Genomic DNA, 22,726 nt, shown 5'->3' on the forward strand with positions numbered 1-22,726 from the left:
TTCCCTTAAAATTTAGAATGAGGAACATACATGTGCTACCTTTTAGGCTTTCTTTTCCATCATATTTCCCATTTGTCTTAGGTTGCTAGAACTCTCACAGCTAATTGTTGAATTGCAGTAAACATTTGGTCTCTTAATCCTGGTATGACTATTTTCCTTTACTTAATATTAATAACAATAATCATAAAGATAATAAAACCTTTTATTATTCAGTGTTTACCTAATATATTATATACACTCTTTCCTGGGCATCTTCCAATAGCTGTCATAGTTAATATTATCTTATGTATTTACCAAATAAGTAAACTGATGTATAGAATGACTAGATAACTTACCATGGGTCTCAAAGCAAACAGAAAGGCTGAGATTTAAACATTGATGTCCTAAGTTCATGAAAAAGTGTTCACGTGCTTTATTTTATTTTTGAGACTAAATGGTGAAGTTGATTTATTACAATAATAACAAATGAAGGAGAATAAAATTCTTTATTGGGGTATAATACATAACTATTCTATAAGGGCTTGGCCAGCATTTCTTTACTGAGAGTGAGAACATCACAGACAGTGAGGACATTGACAGAACACTAAACGTTTCACTTTTGAAAAGGTATACAGTAAAACATCACCTCCATCCTCTAAACTCATCCATCAAGTTCCTTCCCCAGCCCTAGGTAACTGCTGTCAATAGTTCCTTATGATTCCTATAGAGTTTTCTTAAGCATATAAAAATCAAACATGAATATATATTTTATTCCCCTCTCCTCCTTTTTGTACAAAAGTTAGCATATTTTACCCTCTATTTTGAACCTTTTTTCTTTCACTTGGTAATGTATTTTGAAAGTTTTCCATGTCAACACAAGTCATCATATTCCATTGTATAGATGTACTCCATGATATATCTAACTATCCCCTTATTGATAGACATTTTAATTGTTTCCAAATGTTTGCTATCCACAAACAAGTCTGCAGAAAACACTTTATACATATGTCACTTTGCACATATGCAAGTATAAGTAGTATAACTTCCCAGGGGTGGAATATCTGGATCAAAGGATGTATCACTTCTCATTTTGATGGATTTTGCCAATTGTTTTCCATAGGGAAGACAAGTAAGGTTTTGGAATTTTTTCCATTATTATATTCATCTTTACATTTTTTTTTGGCAAAGAGCCTGGCATAAAAATTATTCAATAAATGCTTATTTTAGGATTATTTCATTATTCTCCATCTCCCTTTACAATTTTTTCTTCCAAAAAGTATTAGTCTCATTACTGAGTTATATTAGCTGAGGCAGAAATGATGTAAATACAGGAAGGAGAGGAAAAACATGCATGTTGAGTCATCAGCAAGAGCATTTTTTAAAAGACGTCTTTGACCAATGGGCCTGGTAGAGCCAAGCTTCAGTCATGGGGGCCGAGGTTACTTGGAGGAGAAATTGTCAAGGAATCATAGGACATTTCCCACCAGGATAGTCCAGCCCTGCCAACAGGGTCGTTGTAAAACAGTGATGTTGGCGTGGAACCTCCTCTGTCAGCAGGAGCTTAAGGTGTTTTTGCATTAATGTCCCAAAGCCTACTGCTTTCACACAACTCAGGTTTCAGCAAGCATGAGGTGCTAGGTCAGCTTTCAGACAATTCTTTAACCAGCAGTAGAGGAGGACAGAGAACCAGAGATCATTCAATCCACTGGCTGAATGTCCAACTCAGTGGTGGAAACGTGTTAAATTGATAGAATTAGAATCTCTCCGTGTAAGGACTGTCATCATATTTCCTTAGGATTTCCAGGTTTTGATCATCGACTTGGCCCAGAAAACTTTGGTTGAGTCTATTATCCAATAGATAAAGAAACAGAGGCCCAGAAAAGTCAAATAATTGGCTATAAGCCACATAATTAATTCATGACAGAAGTGGAACTGAACCCAGGTCACTCAATTCCATGTTCACAATTCTGTCCATGTCCTTGACTGGGTGGAATGAATGAGGGGTTGGCGGGAGTAAGCTAAGCAGCTGAGGCACTATGCCCCTTACCCCACTTCATCTGAAATTGCTCCTCTTTTCCTGTTTTTCATGTGTTGATTCCAATACAAGATTTTTCTTGACAAAAGCACTCCATGACTTCAGAGCCAACTGCCTGTTGTCATAGGTTGAGCGAACAAACAAAAATTGTATAAATGCCACATATCTGGGAGAAAGAGGCATTTGAATGGGTCTTACCAAGACTAATGTCTCTGTATTCTTTTCTGAGAGAAACATCTCAGGCTGGGAGGATTAGAAATGATAGTCTTTAGAGAGGGATCAGTATTTGGCATTAAAGCCCTATTATACAGAGAATATATGCATATTTGCAGTATATTTGTCATTACTGTAAACCAGGGTTATGAGTGAGGCAACATTGCACTGAGGGCCAGAAATTAAGGGTCTGGGTGTCTTGTCTCATCTCTGACACTTCTTAATTGAGTTAATTTGGAAAAGTTACTTCCCCACACTGGCCAAAATTTCCTCATCTATAAAATGGAATGATTTAGATTAGATAAACCTGTGCTACATATCTCAACCGTGGTTGCACATCAGAGTTATCTGGAATGCCTTAAAAAGTACAGATGCACTGACGCATAGGTTCCATCAACTGAGTGTTTGATACAATTTGTCTGGTCTGCAGCCTGGGCATTGGGATGGGAGAGTTGAAAGCTCCCCAGGTGAATCAGATGTGCAGCTAAGGTTGAAATCAATTACCTAGAGAGCAATGGATTTCATATGCGGTCCCCCATGTGCTGGTTTGGATGTTTTATATCCCCCAAAATGCCATGTTCTTTATGCAATTTTGTGTGAGCCAATGTGTTAGTGTTGATTAGGTTGGAATCTTTGGAATAGGCTGTTTTCATGGAGATGTGACCCACCCAGCTGTGGGTAATACCTTTGATTAGATTATTTCCATGGAGGTGTGGCCTCCTTCATTCAGCATGGGTCTTGATTAGTTTACTGGAGCCCTATAAAAGCTCACCAACAGAAGGACCCCACAGCAGCTGCAGCTTAAAGGGACATTTTGGAGAATGCCATTTTGAAATGCAACCTAGGAGCAAGCAGATGCCAGCCACATGTCTTCCCAGCTAACAGAGGTTTTCCAGGCACCAATGGCCTTTCTCCAGTGAAGGTATACTCATGTTTATGCCTTGGTTTGGACATTTTTATGTCTGTAGAACTGTAAACTTGTAACTTAATGAATCCCCTTTATAAAAGCCAATCCATTTCTGGTATTTTGCATTCAGCAGCATTAGAAAACTGGAATAAATTGACTTGTATTTTTTTTTAAGTTGCTGCATAGTATTGCAACACTATGAATTAAGAACTGGAAAATGTTGGCTCCAGCCATAGCTTTGCCACTTACTCGCTGCTTAGGCAAGTCAACATTCATAAATGGTTGCGATTTGGTTAGGCAAGTAACATTCATAAACAGTTACCCGGCAAGTAACTATTCCTCTCTGGGCCTCTGAAAACAAGAGCGCTGATTGGATCATGGGTACTCAACATGAGGTCTGTTGAGTACCCATGATCAATATTGCCAGAGAACTTATTGAAATGCAGAATCCCAGATCTACTGGATCAGATTATGCTTTTTAACAAGATTCCCAGGTGATTTGTATGCACATTAAGGATTGAGAAGCACTGGATGCAGTCATCCGTAAATGTCATTTCAGCTCTAAAAACAGGGGTGATGCTTTGTGATGAGTCTGTTAGACATCTAAATCTTTAAGAGCTTTGCTTTATTAATGGCCTTGAGAAAAATGAAATTAGCTTCTTTCACTTCTATCCTTTACTGTTACATACCCTACACCTCTATATTTATAACTCATCTGGAGATCAGGGTGAGGGCATGGGCATCTTAATGTCATTCCCTATGACAAGCTACAGAAATGCAAATGTCAAATCAAGAAAAAAAAGAGAAAAGCATTTATAATTGCAATGAGAATGAGATGCCATTTATGGAATATTTATAGATGTCATATCATGCACTATACTAAGCACTTCTACAATGTTAGCTGATTTAAAACGGCATATGAAACTGGTACTTTATCCCCACTTTACAGATGAGGAAATTTAGGGTTAGAGTTTAAGATATGCTTAAGGCTATACTCACTGTAGGTGGTAGAGTTATGATTTAACCATTGGCCCATCTTCCAAGAGTGCATGTATGACTCCTCTCTCTCCCTCTCCCTCTCTCTCTCTCCTCCCCCTTCCCCCCATCCTTTGTCCCCACTAAGACCACATTCACCACATTTGCAGACTTATGAATTACAAGCTAGTAAAACTGGCTCATTCATTCCAAAATTATTTGTCATTTAATTTTCAGTTGAGCCATCAATTATGTTTTCACTATGTTCATGTGCCAGTAAGTCCATCTTTACCCACTGCATCATAGTTAGAACTCGTCCCGTCACGTCATTGTGGCTCTTGGTCTGGAGGAGCTTGGTACCTTGGCAATTTAGCCCTCACAGCTCCTAAAGAGTCCTCAGGTCTACTTTAGACTCCTTAGTATAATTAGAAAAAGGTTTTCCCTTTCAAGCTCTTGAGAACTTAGGGTTTGTTTTCTATAAAACTGATGGAGAAGATGTCCTTCACATCAATTGGAGTCAGCCATTGAAAACACATCGAAGGAGCCATAAATTCAATTGTGTGTGGTAGGAAGAGCACTGCACTTACAGTCAGAAGACCCAGATTCTGATTACAGCTCTCCCATCAGTAGTCTGTGACTTGTATTGGTCACTCCTCTGAAACTTCAATATGGTTACCCTTAAAGCTAGTGTGATAAGTCCTCCCCCTTCTCTACCTCATAGCATTGCTCTTGGGGATCAAAAAAAATAAAGATTGAAAATTTGTTTTATAAGATGCATAAAGCCACAGAAATAGAGGTGCCATATTATTTTTTAAAAATCAGGTGTGACGGCTTTGGGATGTGTCAATTTAGCCAAACTGCAAATATATTTCATAGAACTCCCTCCCCTGTATGTTTCCGAGTTAGGTTTGACCAATAGAGACATTTGTGTAATACTGAAAAGCAGAAGTGAAACAACAGCCATTTTACATGCTTAAGATCAATGCAGGCCACCAGGCACTGTCAGCTCATGTTTGTGGTTGATGATCTGGTTCATTTGATGGCATGAGGCAGTACCCAGGCCTGGGATTCCTTTTGTAAAAGCCAGATGTCCTTCAGATCTTCCCAACCCTGCACTGGGTAAATCTGCACCTCAGCAGTAAAGGATACCAGCTTCTCCTGCAGATCACTAGGATCATCAAGGTTGGAGTTGGTGGGAGACAGACAAAGATTCCAGATTTTCCTTATGGGAAACTTTGTCATTAGGAGTCCCAGCTTATCCTTGCAGGTTCCAGATTTTCCTCACTCTTCTTTACTTCACAACTGTCAATGGGTAACCCTATAGCAACTCCAAGCCAATCACCCGATGCAAAGACAACAGCTTTGCATGGACTTCTCCATCAGCACTCACAATTGTACTAATTCCCAATGATAAATCCCTTATTCTATATGACTCATGATGTTCTTTCATCAAACCCTGACTGTGCCAGTTTGAATATATTGTGTCCACCAAACGCCATTATCTTTGATGTAATCTTGTGTGGGCAGACGTTATCAGTGTTGATTAGATTGTAATTCTTTGAGTGTTTCTTTGGAATGTGCCCCACCCAGCTGTGGGTGATGACTCTGATTGGATAATTTCCATGAAGGTGTTACTCCGCCCATTCGGGGTGGGTCTAAGTTGATCAGCGGAACCACATAAATAAGCTGACATAACAGAAGGAATGCAGGGCAGCTGTGAGTGATGTTTTGGAGAGGAGCTACAGCCAGGAGGGACACTTCAAAGAAAGCACAGGAGCTGCAGATGAGAGAGAGTTTGAAGACTAGGCTGTTGAAAGCAGACTCTTGCTCCGGAGAAGCTAAGAGAGGACAAATACCTCAAGTGCAACTAAGAGTGACATTTTTGAGGAACTGCAGCCTAGAGAGGAACGTCCTGGGAGAAAGCCATTTTGAAACCAGAACTTTGGAGCAGACACCAGCCACGTGCCTTCCCAGCTAACAGAGGTTTTCCGGACACCACTGGCCATCCTCCAGTGAAGATACCCAATTTCTGATGTGTTACCTTGGACATTTTATGGCCTTGAGACTGTAACTGTGTAACCAAATAAACCCCTTTTAAAAAAGCCAATCCATCTCTGGTGTTTTGCATTCTGGCAGCATTAGCAAACTAGAACACTGACTGACAACATCATCAATATCAAAGATTAAAAAAAAAATCTAGGGGATGATTTGATTTCCTTTGCAGCTATATCTCACAACTTTGCTTTGCATATTCAGTAAAGTTCACATACTTTGGAAAATGAACCATATGCTCTACATAGACAAAAACACTCACAAAAATACACACATAGTTTGGCACCTAGCAAAGCATCTTGCTCATAAGAGACACTGAATGTAGGTGATCTGGTATATGTAACCTTCAAACACATACACACACACAATGAATCACTTTAATTAAAACTTTATATTAATCAAGGGAATATTTTTTAAAGCTACTAAATCAGGATTAGTTAAGGCCTGTATATAGTCACAAAGCCACAATTTATTTATGAGATGGAATTTTAAAAGAAGTTTCTTCAGAGGTGTCCCTGTACACTTGAAAATGAGGTGGCCTCTGTTGCACTAGGGCACACTCTGTGATTCTGCCCTAATTGATTGTAGCCTATGAACTGACAATTAATGGGTTAACCATACTGTTGAAAGATTGGGAAAGATTGTAGACAGGAACAAGAACTCAAGAAATGTACTAGAAACATACAAAACACTCTCCACTTGGTCCAAATGCTGGAAATCTAAAAAATCCATTTTAAATCTATGTATATAAACCCCAATCTCATTATCCACCTACTGTGGATTAAATTGTGTCCCCTAAAAAGAAATATCCAAGTCTTAACCCCAGTTGCCTTGAATGTGATCCTATTTGGAAATAGGATCTTTGAAGATGTTATTAGTTAAGATGAGGCAAAACTGGATACAGGAAAGCCCTAATCCAATCTGACCAGTGTCGATCGGACATAGATGGAGAGGAGATGGCCAAGTGATGGGGGCAGAGATTGAGTCACACCATGGATTGCCAGCAAACCACCATCAGAACTTTACAAATTGGAGAGTATGGCCCTACTGACACCTTGATTTTGGATTTCAAGCCTCCAGAACTGTGAGACAATAAATCCCTGTTGTTTTAAGCCATTCAGTTTGTGGTACTTAGTTACAACAGCCCTAGAAAACTAAGACACCAGCTATCCATTGACTTCCCGACTCAGCATCAGGCTGCTACTGCAGGGATGGGATTCAAAAGTCCCTATTCCAACACTGTATTGTTAGCATCCCAGTATAAATTTTTTAGGTTCATCCCATTCTCAGCAACCCTTTCTACTCCATCACCCCAGGTATTTTCTATACATACAACAAAAACCCCACACTAGGTTCACAGCTTTACATTTTAGCTGCTCTGTTTCTCTCTCCATAGAGCGTTAGCTATTTGAGGGCAGGCTGGGCATGAACATAAGGCAGAGAAGTCAAAGATCTATGGCAGTTGAAAGACCTACTTTGCCTTGCTACTATCTTTGTGATCAGAAATAGACCCTTTAACTCCTCTGAAAATCAGATCCTTCATCTGTAAAACCAGGACAAGGATACTTTCTTTGATTATTATGATTATTTGAGGTAACAAATATGAAAACCCTTGGTGGAACACCTAGTATATAGAAGGATATCATCATGCTTTTAAAGGAAAAGGTTTTGTATAGTATTTAAGAGCACAAACTTTGGAGTAACACAGGTCTGGCAATGAATTCTGGCTCTGCCAGTAATTGTGTGACCTTGGGAAGGTAAATAGGCTTCTGAAGTTTTAGTCCTTCTAGAAAATAAAAATAAGAATGATTTCTACTTCTTGTGGGAACTGGGAAGATTGGATGAATTAATTCATGTAAAGAGCTGGATACAGTGCTTGATACTTATTGATAAACGCTAGCTATCATTATGACTGGTTTATCTAAACCATCCCCACTGAAAGACAGATACATCCATAAACACACACACACACACTGTAAAATAGAAAATCAAAGATTATTTTACCCGTGTAACGAAGTACTTGCGGGAAACGTAAGGCTTGTGATAAGGATTGGGGTAGAGTATTGATTCAGTCACACTTGGCTGCCTGGAAATCTGCCTTGGTGCTGAGTCCTTGCCTGGGTCTCCCTCCTCTATGGACAGGCGATCAGTCTCAGAGAGTTGGACATCTCCCTCTTGCTTCAGAGACACAGGCTGGAATCCTTCGAAATTCCTAATCATTGACATTTCTTCTACCTAAAGCAAGGGAAGAAGCAATTTTCCATTAGTAAAAAAGATGTCTGAGATATCCTGGCTATAGAGAAAGAGACTATGATGAGTAAATGAGGTTCCTGAAAATGACAAACACTCCACACGTTAACTCAACAGACAGCAGATTAGCTCAACAGATAGAAAACAAATAGATTAGCTCAACAGGTAGATGCAGCTCCCTAATATAGGCTCCTAAATGTCACCCATGATTCTGCAGGGCCCTTTAACAGGGGAGAGAAGCAGAGACCCTCTACACAGAGAAAAGGAGCCTGCAAGTAGTTCCATTTCTTCATCTTTAGTCCCAGGGGACAGAAGCTCAACAAGGGAATATGAATATGAAGTATTTACCAACCAATTTCTCTCCAAAAATTTCATAGCATTTTTTGCTTGAAAACCCATCAGCCTGCAAGCATATTTAAGAGTTAAAAGAAGGTTAATGCACCTCCTCCCAAGCTTCTTGAGTGGCAGTAGGGCACTTAAAACTTAGCATATCATTAAACTGAAAAAAAAAATCCAATTCTAAAAGTTAATCCTTAGGAAGTAATTTAGATAAATGCTCAAAGGTATACAGAAGGTTGTGCCTCATAGCTCTGTGCCTAATGGCAGAAAAATACACATTGTGTCTAAGAGCAAGAAATTCTAATCAAAGTATCCAGCAGTAGGGAATTGGCTAAATAAAATATGATACACTGTAGAGTGAAAAATAATGTAGCCATTAAAAATGTGAATATATATTTTTGTTATGGAAAGTTGTCCAAAATATATTTTTATGGAAAAAAAGAAAGCTACAAAGTACTATGAATAATGTGACACAGTTTTGTTAAAATAAATCAGAAAGAAAGGGAGAAGTAAGGCAGGAAGGTGGGCAGGAAGGAAAAGAATATACATAATTCCGAAAAGAAGTAAACTAAAATATTAGCAATGGTTCTCTCTGGATGATATGGTTACAGGAGATTTTAATTTTCTGTTTTCATAAGTTTCTCGATGCTTGCAATGGTCCTCTAGGAGTTGCAATTAAAAAAAAAAAAATTGATGTCATTTTTAAAATATCAAACAAAACAAAATAAAATAGAAGCCACAACTAGCCTAGTGAAACGTACATCTAAGTCAGGTGGTAATTTCCAAGATTAGAGCAGGCACATTGCCAGTACTTCAGGGAAGGAAGTTTCGCGCCCAGCTTCACTGTGTAACTGGGAACGCCATCTTATTCTCAGGGCTGCCTCCATGCTCTTAATCAGACAAAGGTAGTTTTAACTCAATTCAATTTCCTTGGTCCTTATAAAACAAAGGAAAGTGAGACAGAGCCCCTGCCCCAGCAAGCTTTCCCTCTTGAAGATGGGATTAATGAGAGAGAATACCCAAGAATGGTTATAGGATGGCCATGCAATTGATTGCCTAAAACTGCATGCTTCTGAGCAGGTAAAGGGTACTATTAACCATGATGCCAGGATAAAAGGAATGAACTGGGACTGTCTCAGGCAAACCTGAGTATATTTTATTTCCCTGAGGGGTTGAAATGTAGAAAACACAGTTGGTTATAATAGCAATTCACAAGTGAACAGCCCTCTGCAGTTAGCACACATTTTTATCTCACCTGATCCTCCCAGCAGTTCTGGGAGGAAGGCTGTTCTTGGCTTAATCCCCATCTTCCTGAGGCTCACAGGGTGGAGGGGTCCGCCCATGGGCACACCTGGACCCCCACCATGGATTCCCAACATGGTCTCTGCCATGCGTCACCACTAGCAAGCCCACCAAGATGCCAAGCTGTCTTACAACAAAAGGGGCTCTGCTGAGTTTTCAGATAGTTTGTTAAAGTTCGATCTACAAAGGGTGGAGTTTGGTCTGTGAGAATACAGAGCACAGAGAAGCAGGAGAAAATGTGTGTGCCTATGTGCACAGAGGGGTGTGCGTGTGATTGGCAAGGCACTCTAGCCCCCCTGGCAGCTACGGCCCCTATTTATGAAGGTCTGCCACTTCTTTTACAGTGGGTGTTGGAGCGAAATGCCTTTCTAGAGTTCCCTGTAACCTGTGAAGGAAGGTTTGTGCCGATGGGGAAGGAAAGCCTGCTTCTGTATTTGCCGCACTCTGGCACCCTGTGAACACACGCTTAACAACAAACATCTGCGAAAGGCTCCTGTGCCTGGAAAACAGAGGGAGGATTTAATTAGCACTGCTTCCTCTCCCGCAGGCTGTCTTCTCTGGAAACACATGGGGAACCAGAGAGCTCTGAAACCTAGCTATTTGAGATCCAGGAAACAGGGAACGTCTCCGCTCAATTCAAATTCTTATACCCGTGAATAGAGAGAGCTGAGCACAGCAAGCCCGATCCAGGGCAATCCCAGCTCTCTTCCAGTCACTGGGACATCTTTGCAAAGACAATAACTATAACTTCTTTGACTACCTCTCCAGTGTAAGAAGAGTGCCATGCACCTAAACATCTCACTCCATTCCTCGTTGCCCCCGTCAATTTTTTTTTCCCAAGTCAATAAAACTGTTCTATCATGGAATAGACTCTATATACATTGAAATACTGAAAAGCATATTAATACTGGTAACAAATCCAGCCAAAATAAAATGTTTCCATTGCTTTTACAAAAATATGCCTTCACAACATACCCATCCAGAGCCATCTGGAAATGAAAAGGATCATTGTTGCCCTAAGATTCTTTCAGTAAATTTATCTTAGCATTTAATACTCAAGAAAGTAAAACAGCACAATTTCTAAGAGAAGCAAAGGATCAAGGCTTAGAATAAACTAATTATATCCATGCTTTTTGGCCTAATCTTCTTACTCCAGGGAATTCATGTAATGAAAACTATCCTAAAGAAGGAAAAGACTGCCATATTAATTGCTTCTTCTGCAAAACTGGAAATAAACTAAACACCCAATGGTCAAGGAATGGCTAAGTATGTACTAACTGTGTGCAGACATTTACAATATATCCACAAACACTGTAGCAGCATGAGAGTAAAGGGTTTCTCTTCTTAAGAAAAAAAAAAAGCAGAAAACAAATTGTTTTTCTCTGGTAATAGCCATTTGAATGCAATTTTTACATTGGCAAAAACTGGAAAGGAAATATTTTGATTCATTGATGTTGTAAAGTGGTGAGTGATTTTTTTAAAATTTAGATTGCATTAGTGTTGCTTTTTTAATAAAAATGTATTTATTAAATACTAAATATATAATTAATATAAAAATTATAATTAAATAAATAGATTTATTAAAAAATATTTATTAAACAACTTATAAAATAATTTGTTTTAGCTGCCCTTCTTTTGGTCAGACAATAAGAATTCTATAATTCTCAGCTGCTAGAAAATTCAGAAATAAATTTAATATATTATTATAGTAAATAACTTAACTATAGATACTGGTAGAAGTATACCTACCTCCCTTCTTCTATATATGAATCCTTCTATTTTTGACTTTTTCAAATGATATTTCAGAAATACATAAATGATAAATAAAATCTAGTAGGCTCAACATGAAGGTGCCTGTGCTAAGCCCTACAGCAAGTTTCTATTTCCTGTAAATGCCTCACTCACCCAAAATCTTGATCTTTATCAATTATTATTGCCAGCTAACTCCCTTGTTCCTAAGCAACCACCTGCTGCCACTTTGTAAGAAAACCACCCCCTAACTAAAATGGAAACTTAATATCAGCCAATCAGAACGTTTTCTCACTTGCCTCCACCTTTGCCTTAAATGAGCTTCTCCTTCCTAACCCCTCAATGGAGGGGAAAGTATTCACGGTGGAGCTCTCTTCTACTTTCTGAATGGGATGCTGCCCCATTGGTGAATCATTCAATAAAGCTATGAGATCCTAAATTGCATGAAAGTTTTTCTTTTAACATAAGGTGTACATTGTTGTTAGAAAAAACATCATCCAGTCCAACCTTTCCTTTTTCAGCTAGTGAAACAGACCCTTGAGGGAAAGGACTTTCCCAAAGTCACACAGTTAAACAGAGACAAAACATGAAACCAGAGCCTTTGTCTCCCAGAATCTAGTTCACTGTTCTTTCCTGTGTTTCAAGTTGCAGTATTTAGAATGAAAGCAGAGAAGCAGTCATCAAACCTATACATTGGCAAATAGGAGGCACTTTGCTGTATGCCCGAGGGCAGTCACTGTTGCTCTGGAACCAGCCACACAGCCCAGATGAAGCTATGCTCAGCCAGAGCTTCTCATGCATCATCAGCTCACCAACCAGTGCAGCAGGCTGCAAGGCTTATCCAGTAAGGCATGGGGTCCACAGTGCCTGGGATCCACAAAAACTTAGGGGCCCATAAAAATGCTTTAATTTATTCTAAAATCAGAAGAAAAATAAAGTTTTAGGTTCCAAGAAAATGTTTTAATTTTTTCTCGCATCAGAGAAAAGTAAAATTTTTAGGGTCTGCAAAACTCTATTACACTTTGCCTAAAACATACATAAAATATTGGACTATTTAAAACTATATAAGCACATTTTTCAATATTAATATCATTATGGTAGGAAGTACTCTGGAAGGCAAAAGGGTTTAGGACCCAGGAAAGTCATAATGCAGCCCTGCCTGGAATCTACATCTCTGCTACTCAAATTTCAGGCTTCACATTCCATTCTGGAGATCCAGCCTAGAATGTGAGAGCTAGAAATATGGCCCTAGTACAAGGGTTTCTAATCTCTGTCCCTGAGGATACTTTTCTACTCCATATTGAAAAATTTCTCTTCTATAGACAAATTGCATCATCTTAAGATAATATTTTTTTATTAGAGCAGTTGTAGAAAATACAGTGTTCCCATATACTCCCTACACACAGACTTTTCCCTAATACTAACATTTTGCATTAGCTATAGTCCACAATTTATATTTGTGTTGTACACTTCTATGTTTGTGGTTTTTTTAAAAAAGTTTTTATTCTAGTAATATACGTATAACCGAAAGTTTCCCATTGTAACCACTTTCAAGTAAAGAATTCAGTGGTGTTAGCTACATTTACAATATTGTGCTACCATCATCACTATCCATCACCAAAACTTTTCCATCACCCACCAAGTAAGCATTAATTCCCCATTCCCCACCCCCACCACCGCCCCTGGTCACCTATATTCTCATTTTTCAGTCTATGAATTTGCATATTCTAATTGATAATTCTTTTTACTTTTAAAAATCAAAGACAGATCTTATCACAGTGTTTTGCACACAGTATGCCCTCATTAAATATTTGTTTTACAGGAAAGTAGATGAATAAGAAATTCTTATCAGCTTGAAAGAAATGGCCTTGGCTCCAGGAGGACATAGAGAAAGGGAGAGTTGGGGCTGTGTGTACGTGTGTGTGTGTGTGTGTGTGTGTGTGTGTGTGTTTAACCCTGTGCAACCCTACTGAAAGTATCTGTGATTTCCACAAAGCTGTATGAAATAAAAGAAGCTACTTGAGAATCTCCATCACTACCCTTCTGGACCCTTGGGAAACTAGGCTGCCTGGTTAGGAAACATTCATTATTATAATCTCCACATTTTGCAAATAAAGAACTAGGCCCAGAAAGGCTGTGTGTCTTCCATGGACTCTCAGAGTTAGTAAATTAAAAGTAAGTTAAATAGGAGGGCGGGGCAAGATGGCAGAGTGGTGAGGAGCAGAATTTCGTCTCTCCCCTAGAGCAGCTGGCAATTACCCAAGAACTATATGAAACAGTGTTTTCGGGGTCTCCAGTAACCAGTCACACATTGGATGCAAGTTTGGAATTCAAGGAAAAGCTGAGATCACAGCGAACATTGTAAGTTCCCCAGACCAGGGGTCTGGCGCCCCTCCCCACCCAGACCTCACAGACTGTCTTTCTGCCGGCTCCCTGAAAGGGGGGAGAAAAAAACAAAAAACAGCAATCTGCTGAGGGCAAGAAGGGAGGCTCAACCCAGCCTCAACTGCAAAATTAATTAACAAATTAATTAACTAATTTTGGGAGCTTGGGTGCTAAAGAAGTGCTGGGCTCCGAGAAGTGGGGGCATGTAAAAGCGGGCACCCATTCCCAGACTCCAAAAAAGCCATTTTTTTTTTCCCCTACATTTTGTCCCTTCTGGCTTCTCACTGATCCCTTATCTTTTTGCATTTCAATAGCCCCTGGCAGGGGTGGAACTGAAGCTGTTGGAGAGCAATTATCAGACAATAGCCCAAAGCATATCTTTAAATGCTCTATTATGACACTAACAAAACTTCCAGGCTGGGGAAAGACTTTTAAAAGAGACTCTTTTTTTTTTCTTTTTTCTTTTTCTTGTTTTTCTTTTCTATTTTTTTTTTTTTTTTTTTAAATTTAAAAGTAATATATGTGGTTATTTTCTATCGGAAACCCCAGGTTGAGGGACTAGGCTGGGTTGGGGGGGAGACAGAGTACCCACAGTGTCTTTGAGTTCCGTATTCACTACTGAAGGTCTCCACCCCCTTCTTTAATTGGCAACTCAGGCTGACCAAGGAATCTACCTGGAGAGGCCCCAAAGAGGAGAGGGGAGAAGGGAATAGTGCCCCTGAGAGACAACTGGAGTTCTGAGGATTGAGAGAGTGGAGGGAGTTCCAGATCAACTGGCAGTCCTCCTTCTGGGAACTCAGACCCCAGGGGCTGGAATTCAGATTCCGGCTTCAGTCAGCCATGCCCCTGACAGGATCAGAGTCACCAGGACAACTGAAGTCTACATACCTCCTTACACTGGTGGGGAAGCTGCGGGCTGGCAAGCACCACCTGCTGGACAGGAGAGGAAAAGCACCAATTCTGAAGGCCTCATAGGAGGGTCTCATTCTCAGGAAAACTCCATACCCTCCCAATAAGACCTGGGCCTCACTAGACTGGGAAAATCTGACTAGGGTTGACCATATCTGAGGAGACCCACTCACAAAAAGGTTACATAGAGGCAGAGCAAGAAACAGAAAAAACAAGAGGGGAAAAATTCTGATCAAATAAATAGAACCTAAGTTAGAGGTCTAGAATAAGTTGAACTGAATAACAGAGGCCAGAGAACAAAGCCAACCAACAAGAAAACCACTAGGTAAAAGATAGAAAACAAGCTCCAAAATAAACTAATCAAGAAAATCAGATGCCTAGACAATTTAAGATAACAAGCCATACCAGGAAACACGAAAACATGGACCAGCCAAAGGAACAAACTAATAGCTCAGCTGAGACACAGGAGTGGAGGCAACTAATGCTAAATAAATTCGATGAAATGAAGGAAGATATAGCAAAAGAGCTGAAGGATATAAAGAAGACACTGGCTGACCATAAAGAAGAATTCATAAACTTAAAAAAACAAATGGCGGAACTCAGGGGAATGAAGGCTACAATGGAGGAGATGAAAAACACAATGGAGGGACACAACAGTAGATTTGAACAGGCAGAAGAAAGGATCAGTGAACTGGAAGACAGGTCATTCAAATTCATACACACAAAAGAACAGATGGTGAAAAAAATGGAAAAACATGAGCAGGGTCTTAGGGAGCTGAGTGACAACATGAAACACACAAATATACGTGTTATGGGTATCCCAGAAGGAGAAGAGAGGGAAAAAGGGGCAGAAAGAGTAATAGAAGGCATATTCACTGAAAATTTCCCAACTCTTATAAAAGACAGAAAATTAGAGATTCAAGAAGTACAACGTACCCCAAATAGAATAGATCCCAATAGACCTACTCCAAGACACTTGCTGGTCAGATTGTCCAATGTCAAAGACGAAGAGAGGATTCTGAAAGCAGCAAGAGAAAAGCGATCCATCACATACAAGGGAAAGTCGATAAGACTATGTACAGATTTCTCTGCAGAAACCATGGAGGCAAAAAGACAGTGGCATGATATATTTAAGATACTGAAAGAGAAAAACTGCCAACCAAGAATTCTATATCCAGCAAAACTTTCCTTCAAAAATGAGGGAGAGATTAAAACATTTTCAGGCAAACAGACACTGAGAGAGTTAGTGAATAAGAGACCAGCACTACAAGAAATACTAAAGGGAGTGCTACAGGCTGATAGGAAAAGACAGGAGAGAGAGAGTTGGAGAAGAGTGCAGAAATGAAGATTATCAGGAAAGGTAAAAGGAGAGGAAAAAATAAGATATGACATGTAAATTCCAAAAAATAAAATGGTAGTGGAAAGTACTGCCCTTACAGTAATAACACTAAATGTAAATGGATTAAACTCCCCAATAAAAAGACACAGACTGGCAGAATAGATTAAAAAACAGGACCCATCTATATGCTATCTACAAGAAACTCACTTTAGACATAAGGACAAACATAGACTGAAAGTGAAAGGTTGGAAAAAGATATTTCATGCAAACAACAACCAGAAAAAAGTGGGAGTAGCTATATTAATATCAGACAAGTTAGACTTCAAAAGCGAAACAATTAAAAGAGACAAAGAAGGACACTATATATTAATAAAAGGGTCAATTCATCAAGAAAACATAACAATCATAAATATTTATGCACCAAGCCAGAATGCTCCAAAATTCATGAGGCAAACACTGCCATCACTGAAGGGAGAAATAGATACATCTACAATAATAGTTGGAGACTTCAGTACACCACTCTCATCAATGGATAGAACATCTAGACAGAGGATCACTAAAGAAACAGAGATGTTGAATTGTATGATAGATGAACTAGACTTGACAGACATTTATAGAACACTGCATCCAACAACAGCAGGATACACTTTTTTCTCAAGTGCTCATGTAACATTCTCTAAGATAGACCACATGTTGGGTCACAAAGCAAGTCTCAACAAATTTAAAAATATTGATATTATACAAAACACTTTCTCAGACCACAATGGAATGAAGTTGGAAATAAATAAAAGGCAGAAGGTCATAAAATTCTCAAACATATGGAGGCTAAACAACACCCTCTTAGAAAACCAGTGGGTAAAGGAAGAAATTACAAGAGAAATTAGTAAATACCTTGAGGCAAATGACAATGAAAACACAACTTATCAAAACTTATGGGATGCAGCAAAGGCAGTGCTGAGAGGGAAATTTATTGCCCTAAATGCCTATATTAAAAGAGAAGAGAGAGCAAAAATTGAAGAGTTAATTGCTCACCTGGAGGAAATAGAGAAAGAACAGCAAACTAACCCCAAAGCAAGCAGAAGGGAAGAAATAACAAAGATTAGAACAGAAATAAATGCAATTGAGAACAGGAAAACAATAGAGAGAATCAACAAAACCAGAAGTTGGTTCTTTGAGAAAATCAATAAAATCGATGGACCACTGGCTAGGCTAACAAAAAAAAGAGAGAGCAGATGCAAATAAATGCAATCAGAAATGGGAAAGGAAATATAACTACCAACCCTGCAGAAATTAAGGAGATAATGAGAAGATACTATGAGCAACTATATGCTAATAAACTAGACAACTTAGATGAAATGGACAACTTCTTAGAAAAGCATAAACAACCAACATTAACTCAAGAAGAAATAGATGACCTCAACAAACCAATCACAAGTAAAGAGATTGAGTCAGTCATCAAAAAGCTCCCAAAAAGGAAAAGCCCAGGACCAGATGGTTTCACATGTGAATTCTACCAAGCACTCAAGAACGAATTAGTGCCAATCCTGCTCAAACTCTTCAAAAAAATTGAAGAAGAGGGAAAGCTACGTAACTCTTTCTATGAAGCCAACATCACCCTAATACCAAAACCAGACAAAGATACTACAAAAAAAGAAAATTATAGACCAATTTCTTTAATGAATATAGATGCAAAAATCCTCAACAAAATACTCACAAATCGAATCCAGCAGCACATTAAAAGAATTATACACCACGACCAGGTGGGATTTATTCCAGGTATGCAAGGCTGGTTCAACACAAGAAAATCAATTAATGTAATACACCACATCAATAAATCAAAGCAGAAGAACCACATGATCATCTTGATTGATGCAGAAAAGGCATTTGACAAAATTCAACATCCTTTCCTGATGAAAACACTTCAAAGGATAGGAATAGAAGGGAACTTTTTCAATATGATAAAGGCAATATATGAAAAACCCACAGCTAACATCACACTCAATGGGGAGAGACTGAAAGCTTTTCCTCTAAGATCAGGAACAAGACAGGGATGCCCACTATCACCATTGTTATTCAACACTGTGCTGGAAGTTCTAGCTAGAGCAATTAGGCAAGAAAAAGAAATAAAAGGCATCCAAATTGGAGAGGAAGAAGTAAAACTTTCACTATTTGCAGATGACATGATTCTATATGTAGAAAATCCAGAAAAATCTATAGCAAGGCTACTAGAACCAGTCAATGAATACAGCAAAGTAGCAGGCTACAAGATCAACGTGCAAAAATCTGTAGTGTTCCTATACACAAGTAATGTGCAACAAGAGGAGGAAATCAAGAAAAAACTCCCATTCACAATAGCAACCAAAAGAATCCAGTATTTAGGAATAAACTTAACCAAGGACACAAAAGACCTTTACATAGAAAACTATAAGAAACTGCTAAAAGAAATTGAACAAGACCTGAAAAAATGGAAGAACATACCATGTTCATGGATTGGAAGACCAAATATAGTTAACATGGCAATTTTACCTGAACTGATTTACAGATTCAATGCAATACCAATTCAAATCCCAAAAACTTACTTTACAGAAATAGAAAAACCAATAACTAAATTTATTTGGAAGGGTAAGGTGCCCCGAATAGCCAAAAATATCTTAAGAAAGAGGAATGAAGTGGGAGGTCTCACACTACCTGACTTTGAAGCATATTACAAAGCTACAGTGCTCAAAACAGCATGGTACTGGCATAAGGACAGATATACTGATCAATGGAATTGAATTGAGTGTTCAGAAGTAGACCCTCGCATCTACGGACAACTGATCTTTGATAAGGCAGTGAAGCCGAAGCAACTGGGAAAGAGCAGCCTGTTCAACAAATGGTGTTTGGAGAACTGGATATCCATTTCCAAAAGAATGAAAGAGGATGCCCATCTCACACCTTATACCAAAATTAACTCAAAGTGGATCAAAGACCTAAACATTAGCACCAAGACCATAAAACTCTTAGAAGAAAATGTAGGGCAATATCTTAAAGATCTTGGGATAGGAGGTGGTTTCTTAGACCTCACACCCAAGGCACGAGCAACCAAAGAACAAACAGACAAATGGGATCTTCTCAAAATCAAACACTTTTGTACATCAAAGGACTTTGTCAGAAAAGTAAAAAGGCAACCTACACAATGGGAGATGATATTTGGAAACCACATATCAGATAAGGGTTTAATATCCTGAATATATAAAGGAATCCTGCATCTCAATAACAGAAAGCCAAGCAATCCAATTAAAAAATGGGCAAAAGACATGAACAGACATTTTTCTGAAGAGGAAATACAAATGGCTCAAAAGCATATGAAAAAATGCTCAACTTCACTGGCTATTAAGGAAACGCAAATCAAAACCACAATGAGATATCATCTCACACCTACCAGAATGGCCATTATCCGAAAAACAGAAAATGACAAGTGCTGGAGAGGATGTGGAGAAAGAAGCACACTTATTCATTGTTGGTGGGAATGTAGAATGGTGCAACCACTCTGGAAGGCAGTATGGAGGTTCCTCAGGAAGCTAAATATAGATTTGCCATATGACCCAGCTATTCCATTGCTGGGTATATACTCAGAGGAACTGAAACTTAAGACACAAACAGACATTTGTAAACCAATGTTTATTGCAGCAGTATTCACAATTGCCAAGAGATGGAAACAGTCCAAAGGTCCATCAAAGGATGAGTGGATAAACAAACTGTGGTATACACACATGATGGAATATTATGCAGCTGTAAGACAGAACAAAGACATGGATCATGTAATAATGTGGATTAACCTTGAGGACATTATGTTGAGTGAAGTTAGCCAGAAACAAAAGGACAGATTCTGTATGGTCTCACTAATATGAACAGACATTAATGAACAAAATTTGGGAGTTAAAAGCTGACAACACAGGCGACCAGGAGATAGAAAGAGAGCAGAGACCATGCATTTGATGCTGAAGGACTACAGAATGTTTAGGATTGATTGCATAGATCCAGAAATAGATAGCATAATACTGTGTGATGGTAGCACGGTATTGTAAGTACACTGAACAAAGATGTCTGTGAGTAAAGCTGAAAGAGGTGGGATAGGAGAATGTATGACACCAGAGGTAAAGATAGGTGATAAAGACTGGGACTGTATAATGTGGCAAAAACTGGAGTGGCCAATGACTGTTACTAAATATACGAATATAAAAATGTTTTTGCATGTGGGAAAGCAAATGAATGTCAACCATGTAGAAATTTGAAAAGGGGATGGTATTCAGGAAAAAAAATAATCAAAGCAAACTGGAGTCTATGGTCAACAGTAACATTGTAATATACCTCCATTAAATGTAACAAAGGCAATATGCCAATGCTAAATGTATATGAGAGGGGGATATAGGGGAGGAATATGGGATTCTTGCTAGTGGTGTTATTTGCTGTCCTTAGTAGTACATTGTATTGTATGACATGTTATTTTCTTTTTATCATTTTTTTCTTATTGCTAAAAAAAAAAAATTTTTCTTGTAGTAATCAGTATGTTCAAGTGCTGATTGTGGTGATAAATGTACAACTTTATGATGATACCATGAACAACTGATTGTACATTGTGGATAAATGTATGGTATGTGAATATAACTCTATAAAATTGTAGGAAAAAATATATATAGGAGTAAAAGTGTTGGAGAAAATATGGTGAGAGGGATGATGCCTCACCAATATGGACTAACTACAATGTGTAAACTCAGAATTGAATCTTAGAACATAGCCTAATGTGGACATAATAATTGTAATAGTCCCTAGATTGTAAGCTCTTACCACAGTTAACTCTACCCCTGAATTGTAATGCTTATCTCTAAACTTTGAGATGCTGATCCCCTAGCATATAACCTGATTGGTCTCTGGAGCAATGCGTATCTCTGAGACACCTGAAACTCAGAGCTAGAGCTCGGCAGATATGAATGTCAGTATAAGTGCATACAGCCACTGTCAAAAAAAAAAAAAAAAAAGTGCTGAAAAAGAGCCCAGACTTCAATTAGTGATATGAATGAAGCAGGTCTGGTTAAGACCAGGGCAAGCCAGGCCAAAGGGTAAAGGTTGAAACTGATTGTGTTTTAAAACTTCAAATTCCATATGAGACCAAGGGAATAGATATCTATTTGGTACAGGAGCTAAATATTCTAAATGGTACAACTCTGCAGTCGATTTGTTCAAACACCACAATTGCATAGAACTTTGAATAGGAAGTGAGATACGGTAGGTTAGTATAGGCTGGAGTGAAATAGTGACACATCCCAGAGTAATTTGGGCAGAAAATAAAAAATATGTTTACAGCCTCCCCCTCCCCAGCCCCGAGGATCTGGGGGAAGGTGCGGATGTGTTGGACATCCTCACCTGGACTGGTGTTGATGTTGTCACAAACATTGGGACTGGCGGTTTGATGTGCTGAGCCCTCAAGCATGGGACTTGCCCTTATGAAGCTCATTACCACAAAGGAGAGTCTAAACTTGCATGTAATGGTGCCTAAGAGTCTCCCCCTGAGTACCTCTTTGTTGCTCAGATGTGGCCCTCTCTCTCTCTAACTGAGCCATCTCGACAGGTGAACTCGCTGCCCTCCCCCCTACGTGGGACCTGACTCCCAGGGATGAATGTGGACCTGGCATCGTGGGACTGAGAGTATCTTCTTAACAAAAGGGGGATGCAAAATGAGACAAAATAGTTTCAGTGGCTGAGAGGTTTCAAATGGAGTCGAGAGGTCACTCTGGTGGACATTCTTATGCACCATATAAGTAACACCTCTTAGGTTTTAATGTATTGGAATAGCTAGAAGTAAATACCTGAAACTACCAAACTCCGACCCAGCAGTCTGGACTCCTGAAGACAATTATATAATAATGTAGATCACAAGGGGTGACAGTGTGATTGTGAAGACCTTGTGGATCACACCCCCTTTATCTAGTGTATGGATGAGTAGAAAAATGGGGATAAAAACTAAAGGACAAATCGGGTGGGATGGGGGGATGATTTGGGTGTTCTTTTTTCACTTTTATCTTTTATTCTTGTTCTGGTTCTTTCTGATGTGAGGAAAATGTTCAGAGATAGATTGTGGTGATGAACGCATAACTATGTTATCATACTGTGGACAGTGGATTGCATACCATGGATGATTGTACGGTGTGTGAATGTATTTCAATAAAACTGAATTTAATAAAAAAAAAAAAAAACCTACTTGCTGGTAAGAATAGCATAAAATCACAGCCAAAAAAAAAAAAAAAGTAAGTTA

At 38.9% G+C, this 22,726-nt stretch overlaps 1 protein-coding gene and 1 long non-coding RNA gene across 2 annotated transcripts in view; one reads left to right on the forward strand and one right to left on the reverse strand.

Annotated features, from left to right (window-relative positions):
* TPRG1 (tumor protein p63 regulated 1) overlaps nucleotides 1–8,387 on the reverse strand; it is a 124,171-nt gene extending 115,784 nt beyond the window's left edge. Inside the window, exon 1 of the mRNA XM_037844653.1 lies at nucleotides 8,166–8,387. Coding sequence (XP_037700581.1) covers nucleotides 8,166–8,387 — 222 coding nt within the window. The remainder of the gene's footprint in view (nucleotides 1–8,165) is intronic.
* LOC119540773 overlaps nucleotides 1–11,298 on the forward strand; it is an 87,022-nt gene extending 75,724 nt beyond the window's left edge. Inside the window, exon 3 of the long non-coding RNA XR_005218105.1 lies at nucleotides 11,209–11,298. This is a non-coding gene — a long non-coding RNA (uncharacterized LOC119540773). The remainder of the gene's footprint in view (nucleotides 1–11,208) is intronic.
* The last annotated feature ends 11,428 nt before the right edge of the window (nucleotides 11,299–22,726 follow it).

The sequence above is a fragment of the Choloepus didactylus genome, chromosome 1 (genome assembly GCF_015220235.1).
Source record: "Choloepus didactylus isolate mChoDid1 chromosome 1, mChoDid1.pri, whole genome shotgun sequence".
NCBI classification, from domain to species: domain Eukaryota; kingdom Metazoa; phylum Chordata; class Mammalia; order Pilosa; family Megalonychidae; genus Choloepus; species Choloepus didactylus.